Raw genomic sequence first — 23,541 nt, 5'->3', positions numbered from 1 at the left:
GAAAATCATTTTTTTTTCATTTTTGTTTCTGAGTGTTGGAGAAGGAAGGGGAAGAGTTTCGTGGTGGTTGTCAAGGAGGGTTTGAGGATCAAACAACAATCAACAGGTATGTTCTTAAAAACCCTATGTTAATGATTTTTTCATAGATTTAGGGTTACGCTTGCTTGCCTCTTTGCCTACCAACATTTTGTTTCTTTGTTTTTTTCCATTTGCTATGATTTTCATGCCCATGAGCCAATGCAAGGGTTTTCTCCATATTTGGATAGCAAGCTTCATTTTTTTTCAACTTTCTCATGCACCCTCTTATTGCCCTTTTTCATTCACATTGCCAAATGCAAATAAGGTAATAATTTTTTTTAAATGAGGTGGTTATTACTTTATTATTTTTTGTGTTGGGGGGTTTAATGCCAATTTTTTGTTTTTTTTTGTTTTTTGTGCCCTAGGTTTGAATTAGTTCACTACAAATGTCAAGTATGCCAAAAGCCTTGGACCCATTTTGGGAGTATGGGGAGGCTGTTGGTGGGGCAAATTGGGCATATATATCATGAAAATTGTGTGGGACCAAGATGTCAGGAGTTTGAAATACCATCTGGCTAGACTTTCTGCACATAATGCAGATGTAATGCCTTGTATGGTTTCTACTGCAGAGGTTATACAAAAAGCTCTTGAAGCAATCGTTGAACAAGACAGAAAGAAAGCTGCTAGGGAGAGGCCAATGATCTCAAAAAGATAGCTGCTAGTTTTATTTGTTTTGCAACTTTTGCTACATAGAAATTTGTAGCTCATGATGATGAAATACTTTTAAATTTTTATATATGTTATGTTATTTTGTTTGAGTCCTTGATTGGACAATTATCAGGGATCAACAGGATATGTGGTGTTATTTTGTTTGAGTCCTTGATTGGACAATTATCAGGGATCGACAGGATATGTGATGTTATTTTGTTTGAGTCTTTCATTGGACAATTATCAAGGATCAGCAGGATTTGGTATCGCCTTTGAAGTTTGATGTATCATTTCTATTTGACATCATATATATCAGTGCTTTCTTCATATTTATGTGTCACTGTGTTTAGTTCATGTTGTTATTGCTTTATATGTTTAGAAATCTGAAAAAGAATTAATATATTATGCTTTTTTTATGCTTGTTGATATTTTGCCGATATTTTCACTGATATTGCCGATAAGATGTTTTTTGGACCCTCGCCAATATTTTGCGGATACTGACATTTTCAACACTGGTTATAAGTATAAGTTACAACTTTTATGATCAATGATGATAAATTTTATATATTTAATTTTGAAAGTTTAAGATTGATGAATCATGAGACTCGATATGTTGTATGTTACTAACTTGTGGATATGGTTGATGAAGATCATAATTTCTAGATGATTGATGTTATATGGTTCAATCCATGCTTTTATGCTTTTTATATCTAATTCATCATTCTACATGCTTTTGTTAAAATATATGCATGAAAATATATAAAAATATATATTATATAAAAATTTGCTACCAATTCGCTTCGAAACCTAGAGCTTTTGAAAATGTCGCTCCCCGCTCCCAAGTAACCTTGGGTGGATCCTCAACTCCCTCTCTTTCCAGGGCCACTCTAAGTTTCATGGTATTATCATGAGTGGAATCTTTCACTTCTCTTGTACCGTCGATGGCCAAAATGGCTGCACTAGTTGATGGGACAAGCTCAACTTCAAAGCAAGGCTCCCATAGCTCAATAATCAACAGCTACTCCTCCAAATCTTCATTGAGATTCACTCCTAGATTATCGTCTCAGGTGATTGCTTTTCCTTGAGATGGAAGAGGAGGCTACTCTTTTAGAGCTATTAAGGTGTTAGGGTTCAAGATCCTAGGGATATTAGCATTCAAAGATTACACCACCACTTTATTGAACCATTGCCAATAGAGTTGTTCAATGCAGTGTATTTTTGCAAAGAACTTTCACTGCATTTACCACACGGCTGGTCAACATTGTCACTATCCTTCATATAACTCCATGTCATGCCTTTTAAAAATTGTTTCACTCTAGAGTGAAACTTTAAAACCCTAAACCCCAAAGTTTCAGGTAAATTGAAAACCCTGACCATCAGCTGAAGAAAACACTGGTGTTGATTTCACCACTTTCATAACCACTGAAGCAATAATACTTGCCAGATCTGAACCACCCTTGCTTGTCAAATCTACTCTTGTACAGGGAGAAAAAGAGAAACACCCTTCTACCCAATGTGGAAAAAGTCGAAGTCGGGATTAATTCGGCAAGGGTCCAAAAGTTGAAAAACTCGGCAAAGTCGGGAGTTTTTCGAAAAAGTCGGCAAAAAGTTGGCAAAATTAAAAAAATACAAAAATATTCATTTTTAAAAAAATCCGGACTTTTTCAATAAAATCCAGACTTTTTCAATAAAATCCCGATTTTTTCAATAAAATCCCGATTTTTTCAAAGAAAAAAAAATCATTAAAGAAACTACCACGATTTTTTGGAAAAAGTCCCGATTTAATCCCGACTTTTTCGATTTAATCCCGATTTTTTCGTTTCTTAAAAAGTCGGCAAAAAATCGGCCGATTTAATCCTTTTATTGAAAAAATCGCGTTTTGGGGAATAAATCCCGATTTTATCGGGACTTTTTCCACACTGCTTCTACCTTGAAAGATAGCCCTATACTTGCAATTTCAGACGCAAATCCAGTACCCAGTCCATCCTTACACAGCCCAACAACCAAATCCATACATTATATAGTACCACCGGGCCCTGTATATCCTTCCCCTACACTGAAGTTGATTTTTTGTCTTCACAGCCATCAGAATGGCCATTGTTCTCCTCTCCACATTTCAGTTGTCTTCCTTCCCCATCATGGTTATCCAATTTTTTATAATTTTTTTTTGTAATCTTAATTTTATTTGATAGCCAAAATAACTAAGGACAACATTTTGAAGGTCAAATTATGTCTTTACTGTACATAAAAACCTAGTCTAAATCTATTTTAATTCTGGGTCTATCAAGTGCCAAGAGAGATCAAATCTTGAGGTGAAAACTTTTTTAAGATGGCAAAACTTGAGAAAAGTTATATTTGGAAAGATCTGATCCCTCTGAGTACATTCTAGATAAATAAGATGAATTTAGGCTAGTTATTATCAAATTTTTTAAAAGAAAGCAACAATATAATTCTTTCTAGCATATCTACCAAATTGACAATTAATTAAAGAAATTTATTTTGTTGTATAAGAAATAACATCATATTCATGGTTACTTAAAATATTTAATTTGTTTAGCTTTCTAGTTTTCTGTGTCTTTCCTAGCTGGGAAAATACACGGTACATACATACCTAGATTTCCATACTATTAAGTGATTGTAATTTGTTAGTGCATAATCGGTTAATTATCATCATAAATTCCATAGCCCTATGTTCTTGTTATTCTACAATTTATTTGCTCAAAAAAATAATTTCTTTAAATCATATTAGACGTGTTGTTTTCTTAAACTTGTTTGCACGTAGTCGTTTAAAATATAAATTTAAATTCGTAATCTGTGTAAGATATTTGTTCTATCTATTTTTTTTAACCATTGAAACTAACTGTAATTTCAATTGGTGATTAGTTTGTTCTTGTAGGGGCAACTCAATTAGCGTTGGTGTGGTATCACCTTACAGGGGACAAGTTCTTTACTTGGACAGGAAGTTAAGTACTATAAAAGATGAATGGAAGAACATTCTTGATGTAGAGGTCCAATCAGTTGACGGGTTTCAAGGTGGAGAAAAAGATATTATAATTATTTCCACTGTCCGTACTGGGAAAAAAAATTGGCTTCCTTTCTGATGATCGGCGCACTAATGTGGCTTTAACACGTGCAAGGTACCTTTTTCTTTTTCCCCGATCGGCTGGTCAGCATCATGCCATCTCCAGTTCTCTCTTGTGAATGTTATGTCGTGATTCTGTTAGAAATATTGTTGAAGGTTTCGTAATCATTCATGAATCATGATGCATGTTATTCTTTCATGTTGCTTTTGGAATCTAACCAGTTTGCTTTTTTGTTTGTTATCAGATTTTGTCTTTGGATCATTGGGCATGGGCCATCTCTACTTCAAAGCAACTCTGTATGGACGAAGATTGTAAAAGATGCCAAGTTAAGGAAGTGTTTTCTAGATTCTAGCATGGATCCAAAAATAGTAAAAGTGATAAGAAAGGCAAAAGCCGAATTGGACCAACTAGAAGATCTGCTAAACAAGGATTCCGTCCTCTTTAACAATACAGTTTGGAAGGTACCTCGCAAGCCACAACCACTCTTCCCAAGTAGATAAAGTTTATTACTTTTGTCAGTTCCTTAACATGATTACGCTGCAAATTATTATTTCTGTTTTATTTTTGTTTCAGAAGGATCTTGCAAATTGCATTTATTTTCTATTTACGCCTATGTAAAATTTCCTTTGGAAGTAGTTAACATGTGTATTGTAATTTATTTTTGGAAGTAGTTAACATGTGTATTGTAATTTATTTTTCTTTCACAAGGATTTTGCAAATTGCATTTATTTTCTATTTACGCCTATGTAAAATTTCCTTTAGAAGTAGTTAACATGTGTATTGTAATTTATTGAGATCACGAGTGTATGGGAGTTTGATTAACTATATAATCAAAGTGAGATTTGATGGGAAATTTTTATGGCTTTCATAAATTCTTTTATATAGTTGATGGTTAAAAATCTGATGAGAAATAAAGTTTATTTTTATGTTCTCAAAAATTGCACATTAGCTCATTCTACTTATTATCTTCTAATAATGTACATGACTAGGACACGTGTGTTATAATGAGTACTTGTTTTCTTCTTGTTATGTCACTTTGTTATTAATACCTTACACTATTCTACTTATCACTCTTATTAGCGATTCTATTCAGGTCACTTTCTTAGCACTTTCTATTCTTACACATAAACTTGTATTAGTAATAATCTTTCCTCTTTCCACCGGTCATCACAAGAGAATGCATGTGGTACTATCCATGACCTACCTCATATATAACATAATTCCTACCTCCTACAAAAAAATGTAAATGCATGTAATTGGCGCCATGTTGAGTATTGTTGTCTTTGTTTTTGAGAGGTTGACTCCTCCATGCGGCAAAGTGATTCCATTTTGGGGTTGGGGTTGGCCTATTCATGATGTGAATTTATTTTGTTGATGTTATTCTTTTGGTGATGGTTGGTCATAGAATTACTCTAAACATGGGAGGTGTTTTAATGGGTAATTTCATAAGATAATTTTTTTTTTACATTGAATGTGACCTTCTCTCGAGGTTTTAGGTTTATAAGAGGGGCATTACTTGGAAAACCAAGATTGAGATAGTATGTTCATTATGCCCTACACCATACTTGACACTTTCCATGCCACATTACAAGCCCCATATATAATCTCCATTCTTCTGGTCTAACTTGTCATTGGTTCATTGGGATTTGGCACCCTCATGTCCACACTCCTTCAGTAGGAAACATTGCCTTGGATGTTGGAGGTTAATGCAACTAAAAGAATGAAAAAAACATATCATGGCCACAATAAAACAGAAAGAAGAAAATCAAAATGCAAAAGATGGTTGGGACACAATTTAGCATGTGGGCAAAAACTTAGCATGATCTCTACCCTCCTCATTAGCCATCACCTGGTTCTTGAGCACATGATGCTCATTCACATCACAAAAGCCCTTGCATGTTTTAACCCTATTGAGCGAGCGCATGATGCTCATTCACATCACAAAAACCCTTGCCTGTTTTAACCCTATTGAGCGATAAACTGTCTCAGCCCCTAAAGGGAGAGACATTTCCTAGATAGATCCATCAATTTGTAGGTGCATATGCTAATATGGTTATGGAGTGGGAAAGTCTTCAATGATGATGCCACAACCATGGTACCAACTAATGGAGGTCCAACATCTTGAGTGTAATAATGAGTAGAGGGAGAAATGGTGGAGGCATGAGTTACCCCTTTCCTCAACCTACCTTTTCCAAGCCTCCAATGCACCTTTTACTTTAATGATTTTCCTTTCTTTCTTGCAAAGCTTGTATGACCAGTTTGCTTTTTGATTTTCCAATACCCTTAATGATGTAGTATTTTATTGCTTATCAGAGTTGGGACATTAATAAGCTCCTTTATTTATATGGACCATTAAATGTTGAAGAATAGGGAGATGGCTAATGAAGGTGGTAGAGCTCATGCTAGGCTTTTATACACATGTTAAATATATGTCCTAACCTCTTTTTCATTTTTCATTTTCTCTCTAGACAAAACAATAAATCAAGAAAGGAAAAACTAATAAAATCCATGCCACACAATGAACAAAATAAATTGGATAGTGATTTGCAAAATGAACTCTTTGTTGAAGGCACTTATCTCATCAGACAAGAACAAGGTTTGCTAGAGGGGAGGCTAGCCTTCTATAAAGTCTTTTCAATGACTAGATAATGGCTAGCTAATGACTAGTTGGATTCCTACTCTAGAAAATTGTTTTTAACTAGTCATCCTCATGTTTGAGACTTAATATTTTTTGTAAAATATTACATTACAAGAATTAGTTTGCCCACTAAGGGGTTGAATTAGTTCACAATACTCAAGTTGGTCCAGGATTCCCTTTGCTAATGGTCCGTAATGGTCAAAGATAAAGAATAGTGACAATTAGTTACCTAATGTCTCTCTCTTTGTCCATGTAGTAGATGTTGAAATTGCTCAAGTCAAATTATTATTTTATTCAAGCATGTTTTTCATGCTCATTATTATTTGTATTGGTCAAAGTCAAAGGCTTATTCACAGCCTAGAAAAATATTTTTCAAAAGATGTAATTTGGGTCAAATTCACCTCAAGAAGCCAGTTGGCCCTGCCCAAGAAGAGACACCTATTCGATCCCCTCTGAACAATTATAAATAAAAGTCAAGTTGAGCACATTTGGAGACCAATTTGTAGCATCTGATCTCTATTCTTTTGTGGTAGAACATGGAATGATGCAAAGTTAGGGAGAGAAAAAGAAAAGGGGGAAGTCTGATCTTTCTTGAAGCTTGCATGTCTCTTGTTGGTATGTTGAAGGTTGTTGCTAGGGCTGAACTTGTTGCTGGACCTGTTACTACACTTGATGATGGATTTGTTGGTGGAAGAATATCTTGAAGGAGGGCTTGACTAGGCATCTTGAAGGTTGGAGTCTTGTCTTGGTCTTGAGTCTTTTGGCTATCTCACTTTGATATGATTCTATAAGTAGAGGAGTTTCTTGGGTTTTCCTCCTTGTGGTCTTTTTCCCTGGCTTAGAGCCTAATTTTTGGTGTTATTTGTCTCTTGTGATCTTCATGTTTTATATGATTTTATAATTTTTTGATGAAAAGAAAATAATAAAATAAATAAGAAGCCAACAAATATTCACAAACAATTATTGTGTAAGAGAAATCAACCTAAATATGCAAGAAACATGATTTCTCAGCATGGAATCAGAGCTAAGGGTAGAAAAAGAAAGCCAGAAGATTACTTTCTATTGGCATTTTGCTTGAAAATATTTTCGAAGCAGTCTTCACTCCCTTTAGAGAAGATCATTATCATGTCTAAGATTCGAAGCCTGAAACATCCAAGAAGGTCCGAAACTTATATTGACAGATCAGTCCAACATATACTCTTTGTTTGGAATCCAAGCTCAAGAAAAGGTATGATTAGTCTTATATTAACCTATGACATCCATTTGTATTGAAAATCAAAGTTATTATTGAAGCATCCTAAAGCGAAATACTTCGAAACACCTGAGACATGTATCATTTTAAGGTCATCACTCTATGAACAAAGTGCGAAGATCTGCTTCTATAATTTTTTTGGAAGATATGATCTCCGAAACAATGCAAAAGTCTCCCTAATATTATGGCATGGGAAGATACTGCGGTAATCCTAGATAGATTTAAAGATCCGAAGCTGTGATAGCACTTGGTGATCCGAATTGAATGTGATAAACAAGAGATCCGCAAAGGTCTAAGGTTATGGTACATAATAATCAAGAGGTCTGCATTAACCTAGTAGGCTGAGACTGGGGTGAAGAAGAAGTATCTGAACCCTCTGTAAGAAATTCAAATATTTTATGACAGTGACAACATTCTCTGAGGAAAAGAAACTATGATGCAAGTTTGAGGCTTCTATACTAGTTCATTTTTGCCCTAAAGAAGATTCTAGACTGTCTAGCAACAATTATAATCTAAGTTCAGAGGGACACTACTCCATGAAAATATGTGAGTATATGAAGATATAAGATGTGAAGCAACCATACACCTTTACATAAAGAAGGGAAGTGATGCGAATTCTTCTCTTGGCACCTATACCTCTGTGATGTAGCTAACCATCTCTATGAACAAGCTCATTCACTACAGTGACTCGTCTTCCCACAACATTCGATCTTGTTAGGTCAAACTTACCTCTGGAATATTCGAGTGAACATGATATTGAAAACTAAATCCCTTCAGGATTCATCTTTAGGATCAGTATGAAGAAAATCAGAGTGCAACGTCTCTCACACATAGAGATTGCATTGAAGACATGTATTAAGGATCATCCCTATGACACGAATGAAGGATGAAATTTCTGTAAAGGACAAAATTATGTCACGAGTGCTCATCATGTGAGTTGTACTCTGTGGAACTTCTGAAGTGAACCAACAATATAAACAATATCAGAAAAATAGAAGCCGAACAAGAAAGCCTATTAGTAAGCCACAGAAGGGACGTTACTAAGAAACAAATACGAGCTACAAGAATAAGTATTCATAATGATATCAATCTACATAACATCCGAACTTTTGCACAACAATATAGTCTACATTATTCTCGATGGCAACACTCTTTTGAAGCACTCGAGGATTACTCAAATAATGTGAATTAGGAGGAACTGTATACAAGGAAGAGTATAAGTTCATCGTTGTGTAATCCATTAATGCAAAGTCCTGAGGTTTGATCTGGAGAATAGAAGTCTACCATCAAGATTGTAAGATTCACAATTGATGTTGAAGTTGACCTCGATACACATCTTCATGGAGTACAGAACTATATTTGAAATATCACATTGTCAATGGTATGGTGGAAGGAATTGAAACTAGAATCTGAAATATTTGGAGCACATCGTTGAGGCACAATTGTATGAAGCAGTCATACTACCCATAACTTCCTTCCTATATGTAGTATAAGGACTAACCACATCAATAAAGCGGACCTGATTGAAAGGAACCACTTGAATGGAACCAAGACAAACCATGCAGCTCAACGAAAATTCCGAGGTTGAAGGAGTTGGGGCACATTTGTTGAAGAATGTTGGCACTTGACAATTGAAAAGGACGGAATATTTGCAAATAAGATATTAGGTATGTATAATTCTTGTGTGCATTTAATAAGTTGATTAAATTAAGTTTACTAGGTTTTGGTGATAATCATCTTAGTAAAATGGTTTGTATAAATATAGATTAGAGACAGTGACATATAAGAGATTGATATGTTAGCACACCAAATTGCATATGAAGTCTAGGTCTTGTGATCAAGAAATGAAATGAATAAAATGCTTGTCAATAGTGTCACTAGGGTTTGGAAGCTAATCCATTTTCATGCTTGTAGAATTTGCAATTTCTAAGCAACTAAGGTTGCAATTCCCAAGGTTGCAAATCTTGAGACCTTGAAGGATCTAGGGTTTTGCAACTAACTCTCTAGTGTGTTTGTAGAACTTTGCAATTTTAAAAGTGGCAGGGCTTGAAGATTTTGGTATCTAGGGTTTGTAAACCCTCGCATAGTTTGGACTAAAAGGAACCCTAAGAACAAAACCCTTTCTAATCATTTCTGATATAAAAGGTAGATCTAATCCTTGATGATTATGGCATTGTATGAACAGGTCCAAGATGAAGAGAGAACTAACCTTCCTCAAAAGATAAGTGTTCTACATCTTCTTAAATACTACTAATGCTATTGTTTTTGTACCTTGTCCTTTTTGTTCTTTCGTAGTCTTCTAAAAAAATTTGTAGGTTGAAAGAAGAATTATCTAAAATTGACTAATAGTTAGAAGATTTGGAAGAACATGGCAAAGCATGAAGATTAAGGAGGAAGAAGAAGTCGATTAGATGGCATAAGTTCACTTACCTCAGCTAAAAAGGAGAAATTAGATCTTGAATGGATATAATTCTACTTGAAGTTTGGCAAGATAAACATTGAGAAGCTTGTGATCAAGAGAATATGACAGTTCTAGGGCAATACTCGTTAGAAAGAAGTTAAAAATATCGTTGTACATGTAGTTGATTTGTTCTATCTAGGATTGATAGTACTAATGATGATATAAATATTACTGATGATTGGAAGTTGATATAATTTCTTGGAAAAGCGTGAAAGAAAAACTTTGTTATGAAGAAAGAAGATGTGAATGCGTGTGCAATCATTTGTAATTTTGGCTCCATAAGATGACTAATGAACCACTTGATGACATGTTGAAGCTACATGAAGGTTAACAAAGATCAAAGAAGGTCAAAGCTCATTATTGTGTGATGCAAATAGGAGCCGGGCAACTACAACAAGATATCCATGGAAGAACACGTAGCCCATGCTTTGATGAGTATTTTTTTGAGACAAGCTTAGGATTGTTGTTGTTCCTCCCTATTTGAGAGGGAGTGAAGATTTTCTCCCTCGTTGAGAGAGAGTTAGAGTGGACACTGTATTCTCCATGTGTCATGCCCTATTGCCAGGGCTAACAGTCAGAAGCCTAGTGAAGGCATTGATAGGGAGAATGGAAGATTGGATAAGCATTTGGGACCAATATTCTTTGACAATTGGGTATTTGAGATAAGAGTAGTCCTGAGGACAAATATTCTTTGAGGATTAGGAATCCAAGATAAGCATAGTCTTATGAGGACATACCTGGTGAACAGCCGGATGGGGTATGTGTTTGGAGAGAGGCAGTGGTGGTGTCAAAATTTATGCCTCCCTACATTGTGCTCTGATCTAGTGGAGAGATAGAGCTTATCAGTCAAGGCCTTGCTATGTTTGACAATGATGGTTATGATGATGATGATGCCTATCAATCTGAACCCTTATGAGAATATTCAATTTGAGAGTTGTGCCATTATGAATACCTTCCTAGTTAAGAGGGAGTGTTGAAAATGTAACTAGTGTCGGTCTTCATAATGTAAATTTTCATAATTAATAAATTAATTATTTTTACCAGCATGATCTTTTTCATGCTAAGATTTATTTATTTTTCAAGCATGGGTTTCATGCTCAAGTCGAATTATTATTTTATTCAAACATGTTCTTCATGCTCATTATTATTTGTATTGGTCAAAGTCAAAGACTTATTCATAGCCTAGAAAAAGAATCTTCAAAAGATGTAATTTGGGTCAAATTCACCTCAAGAAGCCAATCAGCCCTGCCCAGGAAAAGACACCTATTCTGTCACCTTTGGACAAGTATCAATAAAAGTCAAGTTGAGGTCATTTGAAGACCAATTCATGGCATCTAATCTCTATTCTTCTGTGGTAGAACAAGAAAAAGAGCAAAGTTAAGGAGAGAAAAAGAAAAGGGTGAATTCTGATCTTTCTTGAAGCTCGCATGTCTCTTGTTGGTATGTTGAAGGTTGTTGCTAGTGCTGAACTTGTTGCTGGACTTGTTATTATGCTTGATGATGGACTTGTTGATGGAAGAATATCTTGAAGGGAGGGCTTGACTAGGCATCTTGAAGGTTGGAGTCTTGTCTTGGTCTTAATTCTTAGATATCTCAATTTGATATGATTTTATAAGAAGAGGAGTTTCTTGGGTTTTCCCCTTTGTGGGGTTTCGCCTTAGCTTGGAGCCTAAATTTTTGTGTTTTTTGTCTCTTTTGATCTTCATGTTTTATATGTTTTGATAACTGTTTGATAAAGAGAACATAATAAAAGAATCAAGAAGCCAACAAATATTCACAAGCAATTATCATGTAAGAGAAATGTACGCTAATATGCAAGAAACATGATTTCTCAACAATAGCTCGACTTGGTCCATATGAATTTGACTTAATTAGGAGAGAAGTCAACTTGGTCCTGAGATTATTATCACTGTAAAATGACTACCTATCAATCCTTTCCTCAACTTTCCGGTCCAAGGTAACTCCAACAACTATTTAGACTTCTCCAACAACTAGTTGACTTCCATAATGACTAGTTTTATTAGATGTTTCTTTTAGTAAACTCGACTTGGCCACCTATGCTTTGTTTCTCTAACGCCTTAGACGTTTAGGCCATTTTGACACCTAGGTATGCTAAAGCTTGCCCTAATCCAAACTTGGTATACCTCCAAATCTTAATATCTTGCCAAGTGTTGGCACATCATCAATGCCTCTACCATGTAATCAATCTAGTGTGCTAGTTCTCTGATGTCCTAAGGAATTTGGAAATTTTGACACTGGTCATTTTTGACATAATGCATGTACCAAATTTCCCAATGCTCACATTGTTTTGCCACCTAGAAACCTATTTGACCAACTTTGACTAGGTTGTAAGTAGCAATTTCCTTCACTGTTCAAAACATTTATACGTGGCATGGTCTCCTCCCATAAAGTTGAACAAACTGAGACCAAGTCTACTTTTTGACCTCCTATATCACTTTGCATTGGGAGCTGTGAACTACCTTGAGATTTGTGAAAAATTGTCAATGTGAGACTGCCATACATGAGAGCCACTTCAATGATATTGCACCAAGTCTAAGGCTACCTGTTACCCACCACGAGTGGGTGACCCCATAGGAGAATTTTTTCTCCTAGATTTGTCTTCAGCATATAGCTAGCAACCCTGACAATTACTAGTATAGCCTATGTGTGCCAGTTCTTCTTCGTTCCCTGAGCCAGTCGTATTCCCCCTCGCCCATCTCTCGAGAGCGTATGTTTGAAGGTGGGCCATCCAATCCTAAAGGTATGTCTTTCATTGTGCAATCAGGTTCTTATGCTTGTTTTTATTTGGTACACTTGTGTATGGATTACTGGGTGACTTGGAAGAATGAAGGGTTTCGACTGTAGTCTTGTTTTCTCACCTTAAATGGGGGGTTAATCCTCAACCCTAGTCTTGTGGGATCTCCCCTATTGGCTTACAATTTTAGGATGGGCACCACTTGCGAAACCTAGATTCTGGTAGGGCGGTTCCGTTTTCTCATTCCACATTTTTCACTCCCCTCTGCACATTACACATCCTATTTCATCATCTTCCCTCTTTGGGTCCACAAGGCTCTGGTCCCCCTTCCCCTTGTCTACATGTCTAGGTCGAACCTGGAGCGATGCCTTGGAGGTTGTTGCAGTTCAAATAAAAAGATAAAAGCATATCATGGCCACATACAAAAGGAAATAATTCCACAAAATGCAAAAGATGACCGAGACAATCAAATTGAGCATGTGGGAAAAAGCCAAACATTAGCTCTACCCCTTATTATTATGCCCATCACCCTGGTTCCTAGGGCCCCTATGAGCGTCCGTTGCATCAGTAAGGAACCCATGCATGTCTCAATCGTTAGTGGGGGATGAACTTGTTCATTGCCCGACATTATATGCGAGATGATGCACTTGGACCAGCAGTGACTCTCGCCATGTTAGCAATATATATATAGGGTTTGGCAGTTGATCTAATACCCAGAGGAGGTTTGTCTCATCCTTGAGACATGGCAAGGCGATCACCATCGCCCTTGCCCTCATTTGGAGCCTTCTACAAGATTATTTTTCATTGGAAGACCCATGAGACCAGTATTGTTGAGATTTGTAGCTTGGGAGGTGTTGCACCTATTTTGTTACAAGTCCAAGGAAGCAGTTGTACAAATTTTTTCAAAGATTAGAATCATCATCCATTTATTTGTCATGTCAATGTAAACCCAAATTCTACAAATTGTAATGTAAATGATGCTAGTACGATCGTGTAGTTATGTAACAACCTAGGTAGCCTATGAATTTGGCGACGAATTTCATCCTAGGAGGTTTTTTAACCTCATTGATTATCTGTGTTTCTAAACACGACTAATCAAAAGAGTTTTTTTCCCTCTAGCTTAAACCCCAAAGCTAGGGTGAAGTTTATTGACAAGGTCTTAGGTGAGTCCTAGTATTATATCGAGTCTTTGTAAAAGTGGTTTGGGAATAATTTAAGCTATTTAGCTAAATTATTTTATTATAGAGCACTTGGCCTACTAGATCATATTGTGTCGCAGAATTGGATAATTATTTGAGGGTCTATAACGAATGGGTATTCCCACTTTGAGGGTTGAATTATTGTAATATATTATGTAAAAATATTTTAGTGCATGGCCCTTCGCAATCAAACACCATGGCTAAAGTATTTGAGGGTGGAAAAAATAATTAATCCCCTCATGTGTCAATTAATTAATTTTTTTAGCAAAAATAAAATTAAATCCTAAGCTAGAAAATTAATTAGTTTAGAGTCAAAATTAATTTTAGAAAAATTAATTTCTCTAAGTGGAAAAATCTCGTGGGTCAAAAAGAAGTCAACTTCTGGAGGTCCCCCACCAAGGAAAAAATGGATTTTTAGGAAAAATTTATGTCAAAGCCAAATTTTTGAAGAAATTAGTTCAAAATAATTATTTTTGGACTAATAAAACATGGTTTTTATGAGAAATTCGAAAATTCCTCAAAAATAAATATTTTCAACTGCGGAGATTAAAATTTGATAAAGTATTTATGAATAGTTGAGATGATTTTGGCAGGGATCAAGCCAACTAACCGTTATTTTCCACTTGGAGGGATTTCTCTATAAATAAAAGGCATTTTTTTTCTATTCCTCATCTTTGGTTGATGTAAAATTTGTAAAGTTGTTGTGAAGCCACTGTTCTGCTAGGAACATTTGAATTTCATAATAAAAGACTTTGGGTTGGGGTACAGTTCATGGCGTCTTTGTCTCATTGATCTCTGGCATGTGCTGGGTATGTGCTTTCTTATATTGTGCTTAAAATTTTATCAGCTTGTTTATTCATTACATCATGATAAGAACATTATATTGGTAGATTTTGGGTCTATCTTAGGTGATCTGATTCGCCATATGTCTAACAAGTTTTCTTAAAGAAAATATATAAAGTTTGCAGGTTCCCCGACACTTGGGCCCCAAGTTCACAGACTGTGGGCACAAACTGACCTTGTTTGGACTCTGGGAAATTTATATGATTTTCTTACTTTGCTAAGCTTGTGGTTAATGCCCCATCTTTCAAAATACATTGAGCCATTGTCATCATTTAAAAAATTATCTATCAAAATATTTTATTTTCACAAGCATTGTATATTTGTATATATTTTGTAGAATAATTTTTTTATAACCCTTGTTTTGCAACTACTAGGGTTTGGGGTTTATTTTAAAATTTTTATATATATTGGGGTTTTGGGTATTTTCATTTTTCATTTGTGCAGATAAGCTTCAAGAAGATTTTCTAGGGTTTGAGCTAGATCTAGGCCCTTGAGGATAAGATATAGTCTCTAGAAATTTTTGCAGGGCCAACATGATAAAATTTAGCAGTGAAATTGAGAAATATTTAATATCTGAAGAAAATCAAATATTTAGCAAGGTTTTTAAAAAGTTTTTAGGGACTCGAGGGTCAACGTCCTCCCTCTAGCTTAGCCGCTACCCTTGTTTGCCTCTTCTTGGCTGGCCATAAGCCTAAAAAGGCCACTAAGGCCTTTCCATAAGGCCCTTCGACCTCTCACTCGTTGCCATCATCCATCCTAGGATGCCTTAGCCCTATTGCAGGAATTTTTAGGTCTTCCGGGCTTGGCCTTAGGGCCTTCTCCTAGTCCTTTGTGCTCTTCTCCCACCCTCAGCCTGCCTCCTTATCCCTTTCTCTTCCCTTATCGCTCCTCGACAGCCCTTCCTTTCCTTTGTTGCCTCACAAAAACCTTCGTTAGCCTCTGGCGTGAGCCTTTCTAGCCCTTCGTCCCCCTTATTTCCTTGGCCTCAGCCTCTCCAAGGTTGGGTGTAGCCTCCAAAGGCTTGTGATTCCCTTATAGGGAAGTCGTCTAACCCTTAAAGGCCCTCAGCCTCCCTCATTTACCTTGTTGCATACTTGTTGTGGCCTCCTTCCCTTCTCGACCCCCTCTTTCTCCCCTTCACTATCCTCCTAGCCCTCCGTTAAGCCTCCTATCCCCTCGATTGCCCTCCATTTGCTTCCCATCCTTTGTTGCTGCCCTTTTTCCTCTTGTCGCTATACCAAAGGGACCCCTTCCCTAGGACACAACCTCTCTAGAGCTTTTGGTAGGCCTCCAAAGGCCTTCTCCAACTCAATGTAGGCCTGTTTAGGATTTTTCTCCTTCCTGCGTTTGCCCTTTTGAGCCTATTGCACCAGATTTATCAAAGTTCCAGGGAAGTAAAAGTACCAAAATTTTTGAACAAGATCGGATCATTTGTCAGTAGCTTATATGTCATTGTAAACCTATTTTGCAAGTTATTTAATCTAAATGATCCTACTAAGACCTTGAATCAGTGTTGCAAGACCCCCCCCCCCCAAAAGGATCCAAACCAGGCACTGCGTCTCGTACGGATTTGTGGGGGATCCGTCATCGGATCCACGGTTTGGAATTTCGGAACCGCGGATCTGGACGACGAAAACGGTTCCTAGAAATTCAGAACTACGGATCGGGTTGATGAAGACGGTTCCTAGCAATTTGGAACCGTGCCAGCCTGATCTGTGGTTCTGGATTTCCAAACTGCGGATCCGACGACGATCCTCCCAAGATTCGCGACAAATTGGGCATAGATCCCAAGCAGATCCTAAGGGAGACGGGTGGTTCCACAGGGTTTCATTTGGTTCTAAATATTTTTTTATTTTATTTTTTCTTTGACTTTATTGGGTTGGGGCTTCTCAAACACTCCCCAGGTGCTCCCTTGATGCTCCTTAGATGCTCCCTATGGTAATGTTAAATTAAGTAAAAGTGACATTATCCTTTATTTTTCATTTTCATCATTTTACTTAAATTTTTAACATTACCATGAAATGACCGAAGATGTTTGAGAGTGGTTCCAGTCTCATCGGAATTCATATGGAGAAAATAGAATTTCATATCCTATTCAAAATTCAGCAGACTTAACAGTGTTCAAGAATTCAAGATCAATGGGATTGTGGCATTTCATTAGATTATATCATGTATGAGGGTAGGTGATTAGCATTTAATCAAGAGAACCAAGCCCTATATGTACCCTAATGTTGGTGATGTTAATTGTTGAATTTGTTTGTCATGCCATTAGCAAAAAATCACCTTTCAATCAAGTCAAAATCATCGATCAATCATGTTGAGCTTTTTCTACCATATTTTAAGGCTTGGATTAGGTAGTTTGATTAAAATTAGGCAATGTTGACTAATATCCCTAGACAATTGAGGTATAGGCAAAGGCTATACAAGAGGAGAATAATCTAGATTCTATATGGTTGATGCTAGAATAATTAATCATTAACGTACAATGGATGCCATATCTATCTTGATTTATGTACAAAGTATGCATGCTTACATATCTTCTACAACTACTTTGATATTTTGGATGTTTTTTTAATATAAATGCAAAACAAAATAAAAAAAAAGATTATATCTATAGTAGACGCTTCCGAGACGCTTCACTTCCTAGATTTTTGGGAAATGATGCTTTTGCGTCCCTGCTCCAAAAAATGTCCCTGCTTTGTGCAACGTTGCCTTGAATATATGTAACAACTTAGGTAAGCCTATGATTTTGATGATGAATTTCATCTTAGGAGGATTTTTAACCTCACTGATTACCTATGTTTCTAAACACGACTAATTAGAAGAGTTTTTTCCCTCTAGCTTAACCCCAAAGCTAGGGTGAAATTCATTGTCGAAAGCTTAGGTGAGTCCTAGTGTTTTTAGTCGAGTCAGATGTAAAAGTGATTTGAGAATAATTTAAGCTAGTTGGCTTAATTATTTTATTACAAATCTTTTGGTTTACTAGATCATATTGTGTCACGGATGGGTTATGTGTCTTGAGGGTCTAAGTCAAATGTGTATTCTCCCTTTGAGGGTTGTAAATGTAAAATCTTATATATTAGAGGGTGGAAAAATAATTAAATCCCTTGATGTGTAAATTAATTAATTTTTCTGGCAAAATATAATTAAATCCTAAGCCAAAAAATTAATTAATTAGAGTCAAAATTAAATTGTTTTAGAAAAAATAATTCTCTAAGTGAAAAAATTTGTGGGTCTTAAAGGAATCAAATTTTAAAGGTCCTCCACTAAGGGATTATCGTATATTTCAAGAAAATTTGGACCCTTGGACTTTAGTGATCAAGTCAAAGTCAAAATTTCGAGGAAACTAGCTCAAAATAATCAATTTTGAGCTTATAAAAATGGAATTAAATGATAAATTCGAAAATTCCTCAAAAAATAATATCAAGGGCCAAGATTAAAAGATCTTGAAGTGTTTATCAACGACCAAGATTATTTTGACAAGGATCAAAGAAACTAGCTGTTATGTTTCCATTTTGAGGATAGATCTATAAATTAGAGATTCATTTGAGTCTCTAGCATTTTGATCTCTGGATAGAAAATTTCTGTTGAAGCAACTTTGTAACCATTGGCCTAGTGGGAACTATTTTTTCCATCATAATAAAGACTTTCGAGTGCAATTCAAGGTTTTCTCGCTTATTGATTTGTGGTATGTGTTGGCTATGAGCATCTCTATGTTGTGCTGAATGCTGGTAAGTTTTGTTTTTTCATTAGATGGAGATAGAATAATACTATTGAAAGTTTTGGGTTAATATTAGGTGGTTTGATTTCCCATGTAATCTAACAAATTATTTTGAGATAAATTCATAGTGCTTGCAGGTATTTCAGTCATTAGCCTCCAAGTTCGCAAACTTGGGCAATAATCACTCTTGCTTGGATTCCAAATTTTATATGGTGGATTAAATCTTTGCTAAGGCTATAGTATACATTGGGGTTTCTAAAATATTTTTAGCCATTCTTCAAAGTTAAAAACTTAGTAAAAATATTTTTCTCAAAAATTAAATTTTTTTTAAAAACCTTCTATATTTGTAGATCTTGTGAATAATTTTGTAGATCTAACTTGTAAATTATTTTTTCTAACTTTGGTTTTGAGGATTTTTAGTATTTTTGTATATATTTGGGGTTTTGAATTTTTGTATAGTGTGTGGGGTTTTGAAATTATTATTATTTTTTTCTTTTCTTTTTATTTATTCCTTTTGTTTTTTAAATTTATATTGGTTATTTGGGTTTACATACTAAATTTGTTCAAGATTGAGGAATAAATTGACATTGGAGACGTCAGAAACCCTAGATGTCTAGGGTTTTCAAGTTATTTTTGCAAGTTGCTTATTTTCAGGTCGGGGAAAAAACCCATTTTCTGAAGGCCCTAGACCTTACCCGGCCTAAAAGGCTAGTGTTTGGATCTATTTTACAAGCATTAAGAAGGCCATAAGCCCTACAAGGGCTAGATCTCATTGCGAACAAGAGTTTTTTCAAAAGATTGGTATTTTGTCGCTAACAATTTATTTTGCAACAATTTTGGCTCAAATGTTGTGTTATTTTGGAAAATTTAGGCAAGTAATCATCAAGGTTTTGGGCCAAGGGTTTGACCTATAAACCCTAGTTTTATCTCTGATTTATTACAATAGTCAAATCAATAACAATTAAACCCTTAAAATCACATGCTGCATGGTCAAAATTGTTTAAAATTGCAAAATCTACATTTTCATAAATTTTGGCCACTTGGGCATCCCAGATCTAGCCTAGATCTAACTTTTATGATTTCTGGAATTTATTGCATAACTGAAGTTTTCAGATCTGAAATTTTTGAAGCATACACTTAATAAGGGGCTAAAGCTTGAAATTTTCAGTTTCCGACAAATCTTCCTACTTCTAGGCAATTTTGACATTGATTGTAACTTTATTAGCTTACTGATCTGTCAATTATTCATTGTTGTAGTAAATATATTAGATCTGAAGTTTTATGAATCGCACCCTCTAAACCCTAAAAAAATTTTTTTTCAAGTTAGGTAAATTTTACTATTTTTTGGGTATATTGGGCATTGGTTCTGACATCTCTAGATTGTTGATTTGTGGGTCAATTTACTGCTGTAATAACTTATTACATGTCTAAAATATTACTGAATACATTTTCATAAAGTAAGCTAGACACATAAATTTACTTCTGTTGATCATTGGAAACTTTTGGACAAATTTTATAATTTAAAGTGATTTTTCTACTGCTGTCATAACATTAACAAGCGCTGAAACTTTTCGAAGTACTATCGTTGATTTGACTATTGAGATCTAGCACTTGTGTGGTTTACTCTAAGTTTGTTGAATTTCTGGAATTTGGCACCTAAAGCACTCCTACATTTAAGCTCCAGATATGATCTTGTGATAATTGGAATCTAATTAGCATCTTTGTATTTGGTAATCATTCTAAGTCTTGGCATCTAAGTTCTGATTTGGCTATCTTGAATGGTGATTTGTTTATCTTAAAGTTGTATCGAACATTGTTGAAAAATTGATATTTTATATCTTGTGAGAATTTGTTGAAATTTTTCCCTTGTGTCTCTAAAACAATTTATCTTGTTTAAGACTGTCATCTCATCATTGTTAAGTACTCTCACTATAAGCTAATTCACACAAGTACTTAAGTAACACAAACAATCTTAAATCAAAATAATCTCTGACAATCTCTTGCATAAGCATCCTAGATCTAGCTTGCATTAAAACTTACGTTGTAGCATAAGTTAGGTTGATAAAAAATAGATGTCTAGGACAATCCTCCTCACCTAGCTTGAGGGGCTTGACAACTCTTCGGTGGTTATCACGGTGACCTTGCAACCGTTAGAGCTACAATCTCTACAGTGCCGAGGCATTGGGTGATAGGAGCACAACATAAGATATTGTTAATCAAGCCCTAACCTGGTTCCTGTTGGCCTCCTTTCCACAACCTACCTTGGAGCCGAGCTTCAAAATAGTTAATGGAAGGCCATACTTGGACTAGGCATATAAATAAAATAAACCAACATCACTACATCTCACATAGGTCCTAAGACTTGCACATCATATAAGATAGTTATTAATCATTCAAGCAATGAGTGTCCATCTGTCACTTGGTTTAAAATTACCATAAAAAAGACTTGTGACTCCATTAAGGCACTAGTCTCATACTTAAAATCTAATCTAATCATTAATCTTGCTAAATTTAACCAAGTAACTAGGCCACTCATTTGTGTCTCCCAAACAAGTTGGTTTCCAACTTGTTGTCCTTCACCTCATTCCATAGGGACTACCCCCCATAGTTTTTTGTTGGGAGACAGCTAGAACGAAGTGGGCAAGGATCAGAGTGACAACCCTCGCCCCGAGCGGTTGTTGCAGTGCCTGTACAATTTGAGCGACAACAAAGCCCTATCTTGCTCCCTCTTGGGCCCATTTGCCTTTGATTTGGATGATCTCTGATTTTGAGCTAACTGGTTGGTGTTTTGCAAAAGTTTTGGGACTCATTTTGAGGTTGCAACCAACCTTTTCTTTGGAGAAAAATTGGGCAAATTCTCCAATAGTCTCCAAGGCCACAAGGCTTGAGGGTTTGATCTATAAACCGTCATTTTCCTCATTGTTTGGTACAACTATCTAAAACATTCATAATAGTGACAAAATTCTCACTTAAAAACCGTAAAAATTATTGACAAATAGCCAAGATCATTAACTATTCGTTGGAAGAGTTGGGTAAAGATTTCTTAACTTGTTTCGTGATTCATTAATGTCCTGTCATACTCTCTATGGCTGCATAATAAGGTCTTATTATAGCTTAAGGGATACTCTCATCTAGGATAGTTAAGCATCTAAGTCACATGACATGAGACATGGAGGACACGTGAATATGAGCATTGGACATGAGACACAAACCCCGGAAATAGGACACGAGGGACACGATATATATATATAAAAAAAATATTGAAATATAGTGCCTAACACATATTTTTTTAGAAATTAGAACATCTACATATATGAATCAAGATATCTATTTACTATTTAGTATGAATATATGCATTCATTGAGAAGAAAACATATCCTCTGTTTGACAAGCTCTAACAGTTAGCAGCTTATTCTTCCCGTAGACAACTATCAATAATCTAGTCTCTTGAACCATTGCCTTATAAACAACTATCAATAATCTACTCTCTTGAACTTGTTGCATTATGATGACATCATGTTGATTGATATTCTTTTCCGTTTTTCTTTTTATATATCATTTTGCTTGTTTTTACTGAAAACAATAATAATGGGACACTAAATAGTGCTCCTAGTTTTACAAGTAGCAAAATCTAGAAAATTACTAGCATCTCTCTATTTCAGGTAAGAGAGTGAAAACAATTTCATGAAAATGAGCAGATAGAAGTACATAAATACTAAATAACATAATGGATAGATAGTAGAATGGTGAATTTGTTAGGAACAAGTAGATTCATCACATGATGTATGGTGATTTTTTGAAATTGATCTCTTTCTATTCCAGAGGATTCTTCTGATCAAGCAATTTGAAATTAGAGATGAAATTCTCGTGAGGATATACAAATCACAGACATACAATATTCTGAACAATTATCAATCTTGTGGAGTCCAGATGGATCTTCCATAGAGTCATTATGGAGAAACCACTGATTTATCCCACTTTTAAATTTCTGAAAACCTGAGTGCTTTACGTCTACAAACACATATGTATATGTGCATTTAGACATATGCTTATGCATATGCATTCAAATATGAACGCAAAATTTATTTGTATGCTACAATATAAGTAAAACGAAGACAAATGATGACATCGACAAAATCATGTACATTGAACCTTTATATTAAAATAACTTTCAAAAATAATAAAGTAAATACAAAATCGTATCAAATTCTATTACAAAATAATGATCCAAGACATGACAACAAATATCTCAGTGAGGTTGGAAAGTAAGTGTATGACATGGAATTGAAAAGAAGTAAGCCAAAACTTGGTTGATCTCATTATTCATCTGAAAAAATTCCTCACACTGAACAACAAATTCGATTTCGGCGGTGAACAATTACAAAGAAAACCAAAAAATAAACCGGGTTGTGGTTTTAATGTCACTTTTCGAGGGACACGTGTCTTAAGAGACAAAAATGTTAGGACACATTTTTGCCATGCCCAAAACACGTGTCTCGATTGGAGGACACGAAAAAGAATGTTTTGGACATGTTTTATGGCACGTTTGGTGTTCGACGCGTGAAATACAGGACACGAGACCCCAAGGGACGTGTCCTGTGGCTTAGTTAAGCATTCAGCAAGAAGTGTTTGTTCATCTGATTACTTGGTATCTAATTGATTCAAAGCAAGTAATTGACTCCATAAGGCATTGGTCTCATCATAATTCAATCTAATCCTTAAAAATTGCTAAATCTACGAAGTGGCTAGGTCATTCAATCATGTCTAACGGACTTGTTGGTTGCCAACGGGTCTTGCATCCTTTCACATCTCTTAGGGACTAACCCCCCATAGCCTGTTGTTTGGAGACAACTAGAACGGAAA

General features: G+C 35.5%; 1 protein-coding gene across 1 annotated transcript in view; it reads left to right on the top strand.

Annotated features, from left to right (window-relative positions):
* Positions 1–3,726: 3,726 nt before the first annotated feature.
* The window catches only part of LOC149214118 (uncharacterized), a 281,652-nt gene continuing 261,837 nt past the window's right edge, over positions 3,727–23,541 (top strand). Inside the window, exons 1-2 of the mRNA XM_089392190.1 lie at positions 3,727–3,863; positions 4,054–4,270. Coding sequence (XP_089248316.1) covers positions 4,163–4,270 — 108 coding nt within the window. The 5' untranslated portion in view covers positions 3,727–3,863; positions 4,054–4,162. The remainder of the gene's footprint in view (positions 3,864–4,053; positions 4,271–23,541) is intronic.

This window comes from Pinus tabuliformis, chromosome 1_1 (assembly GCF_031772625.1).
Source record: "Pinus tabuliformis cultivar Carrire ecotype Pingquan chromosome 1_1, CPIR1, whole genome shotgun sequence".
Lineage (NCBI taxonomy): Eukaryota > Viridiplantae > Streptophyta > Pinopsida > Pinales > Pinaceae > Pinus > Pinus tabuliformis.
Note: the sequence above shows the minus strand (reverse complement) of the source record. Positions and strands in the feature narration are given on the sequence as shown.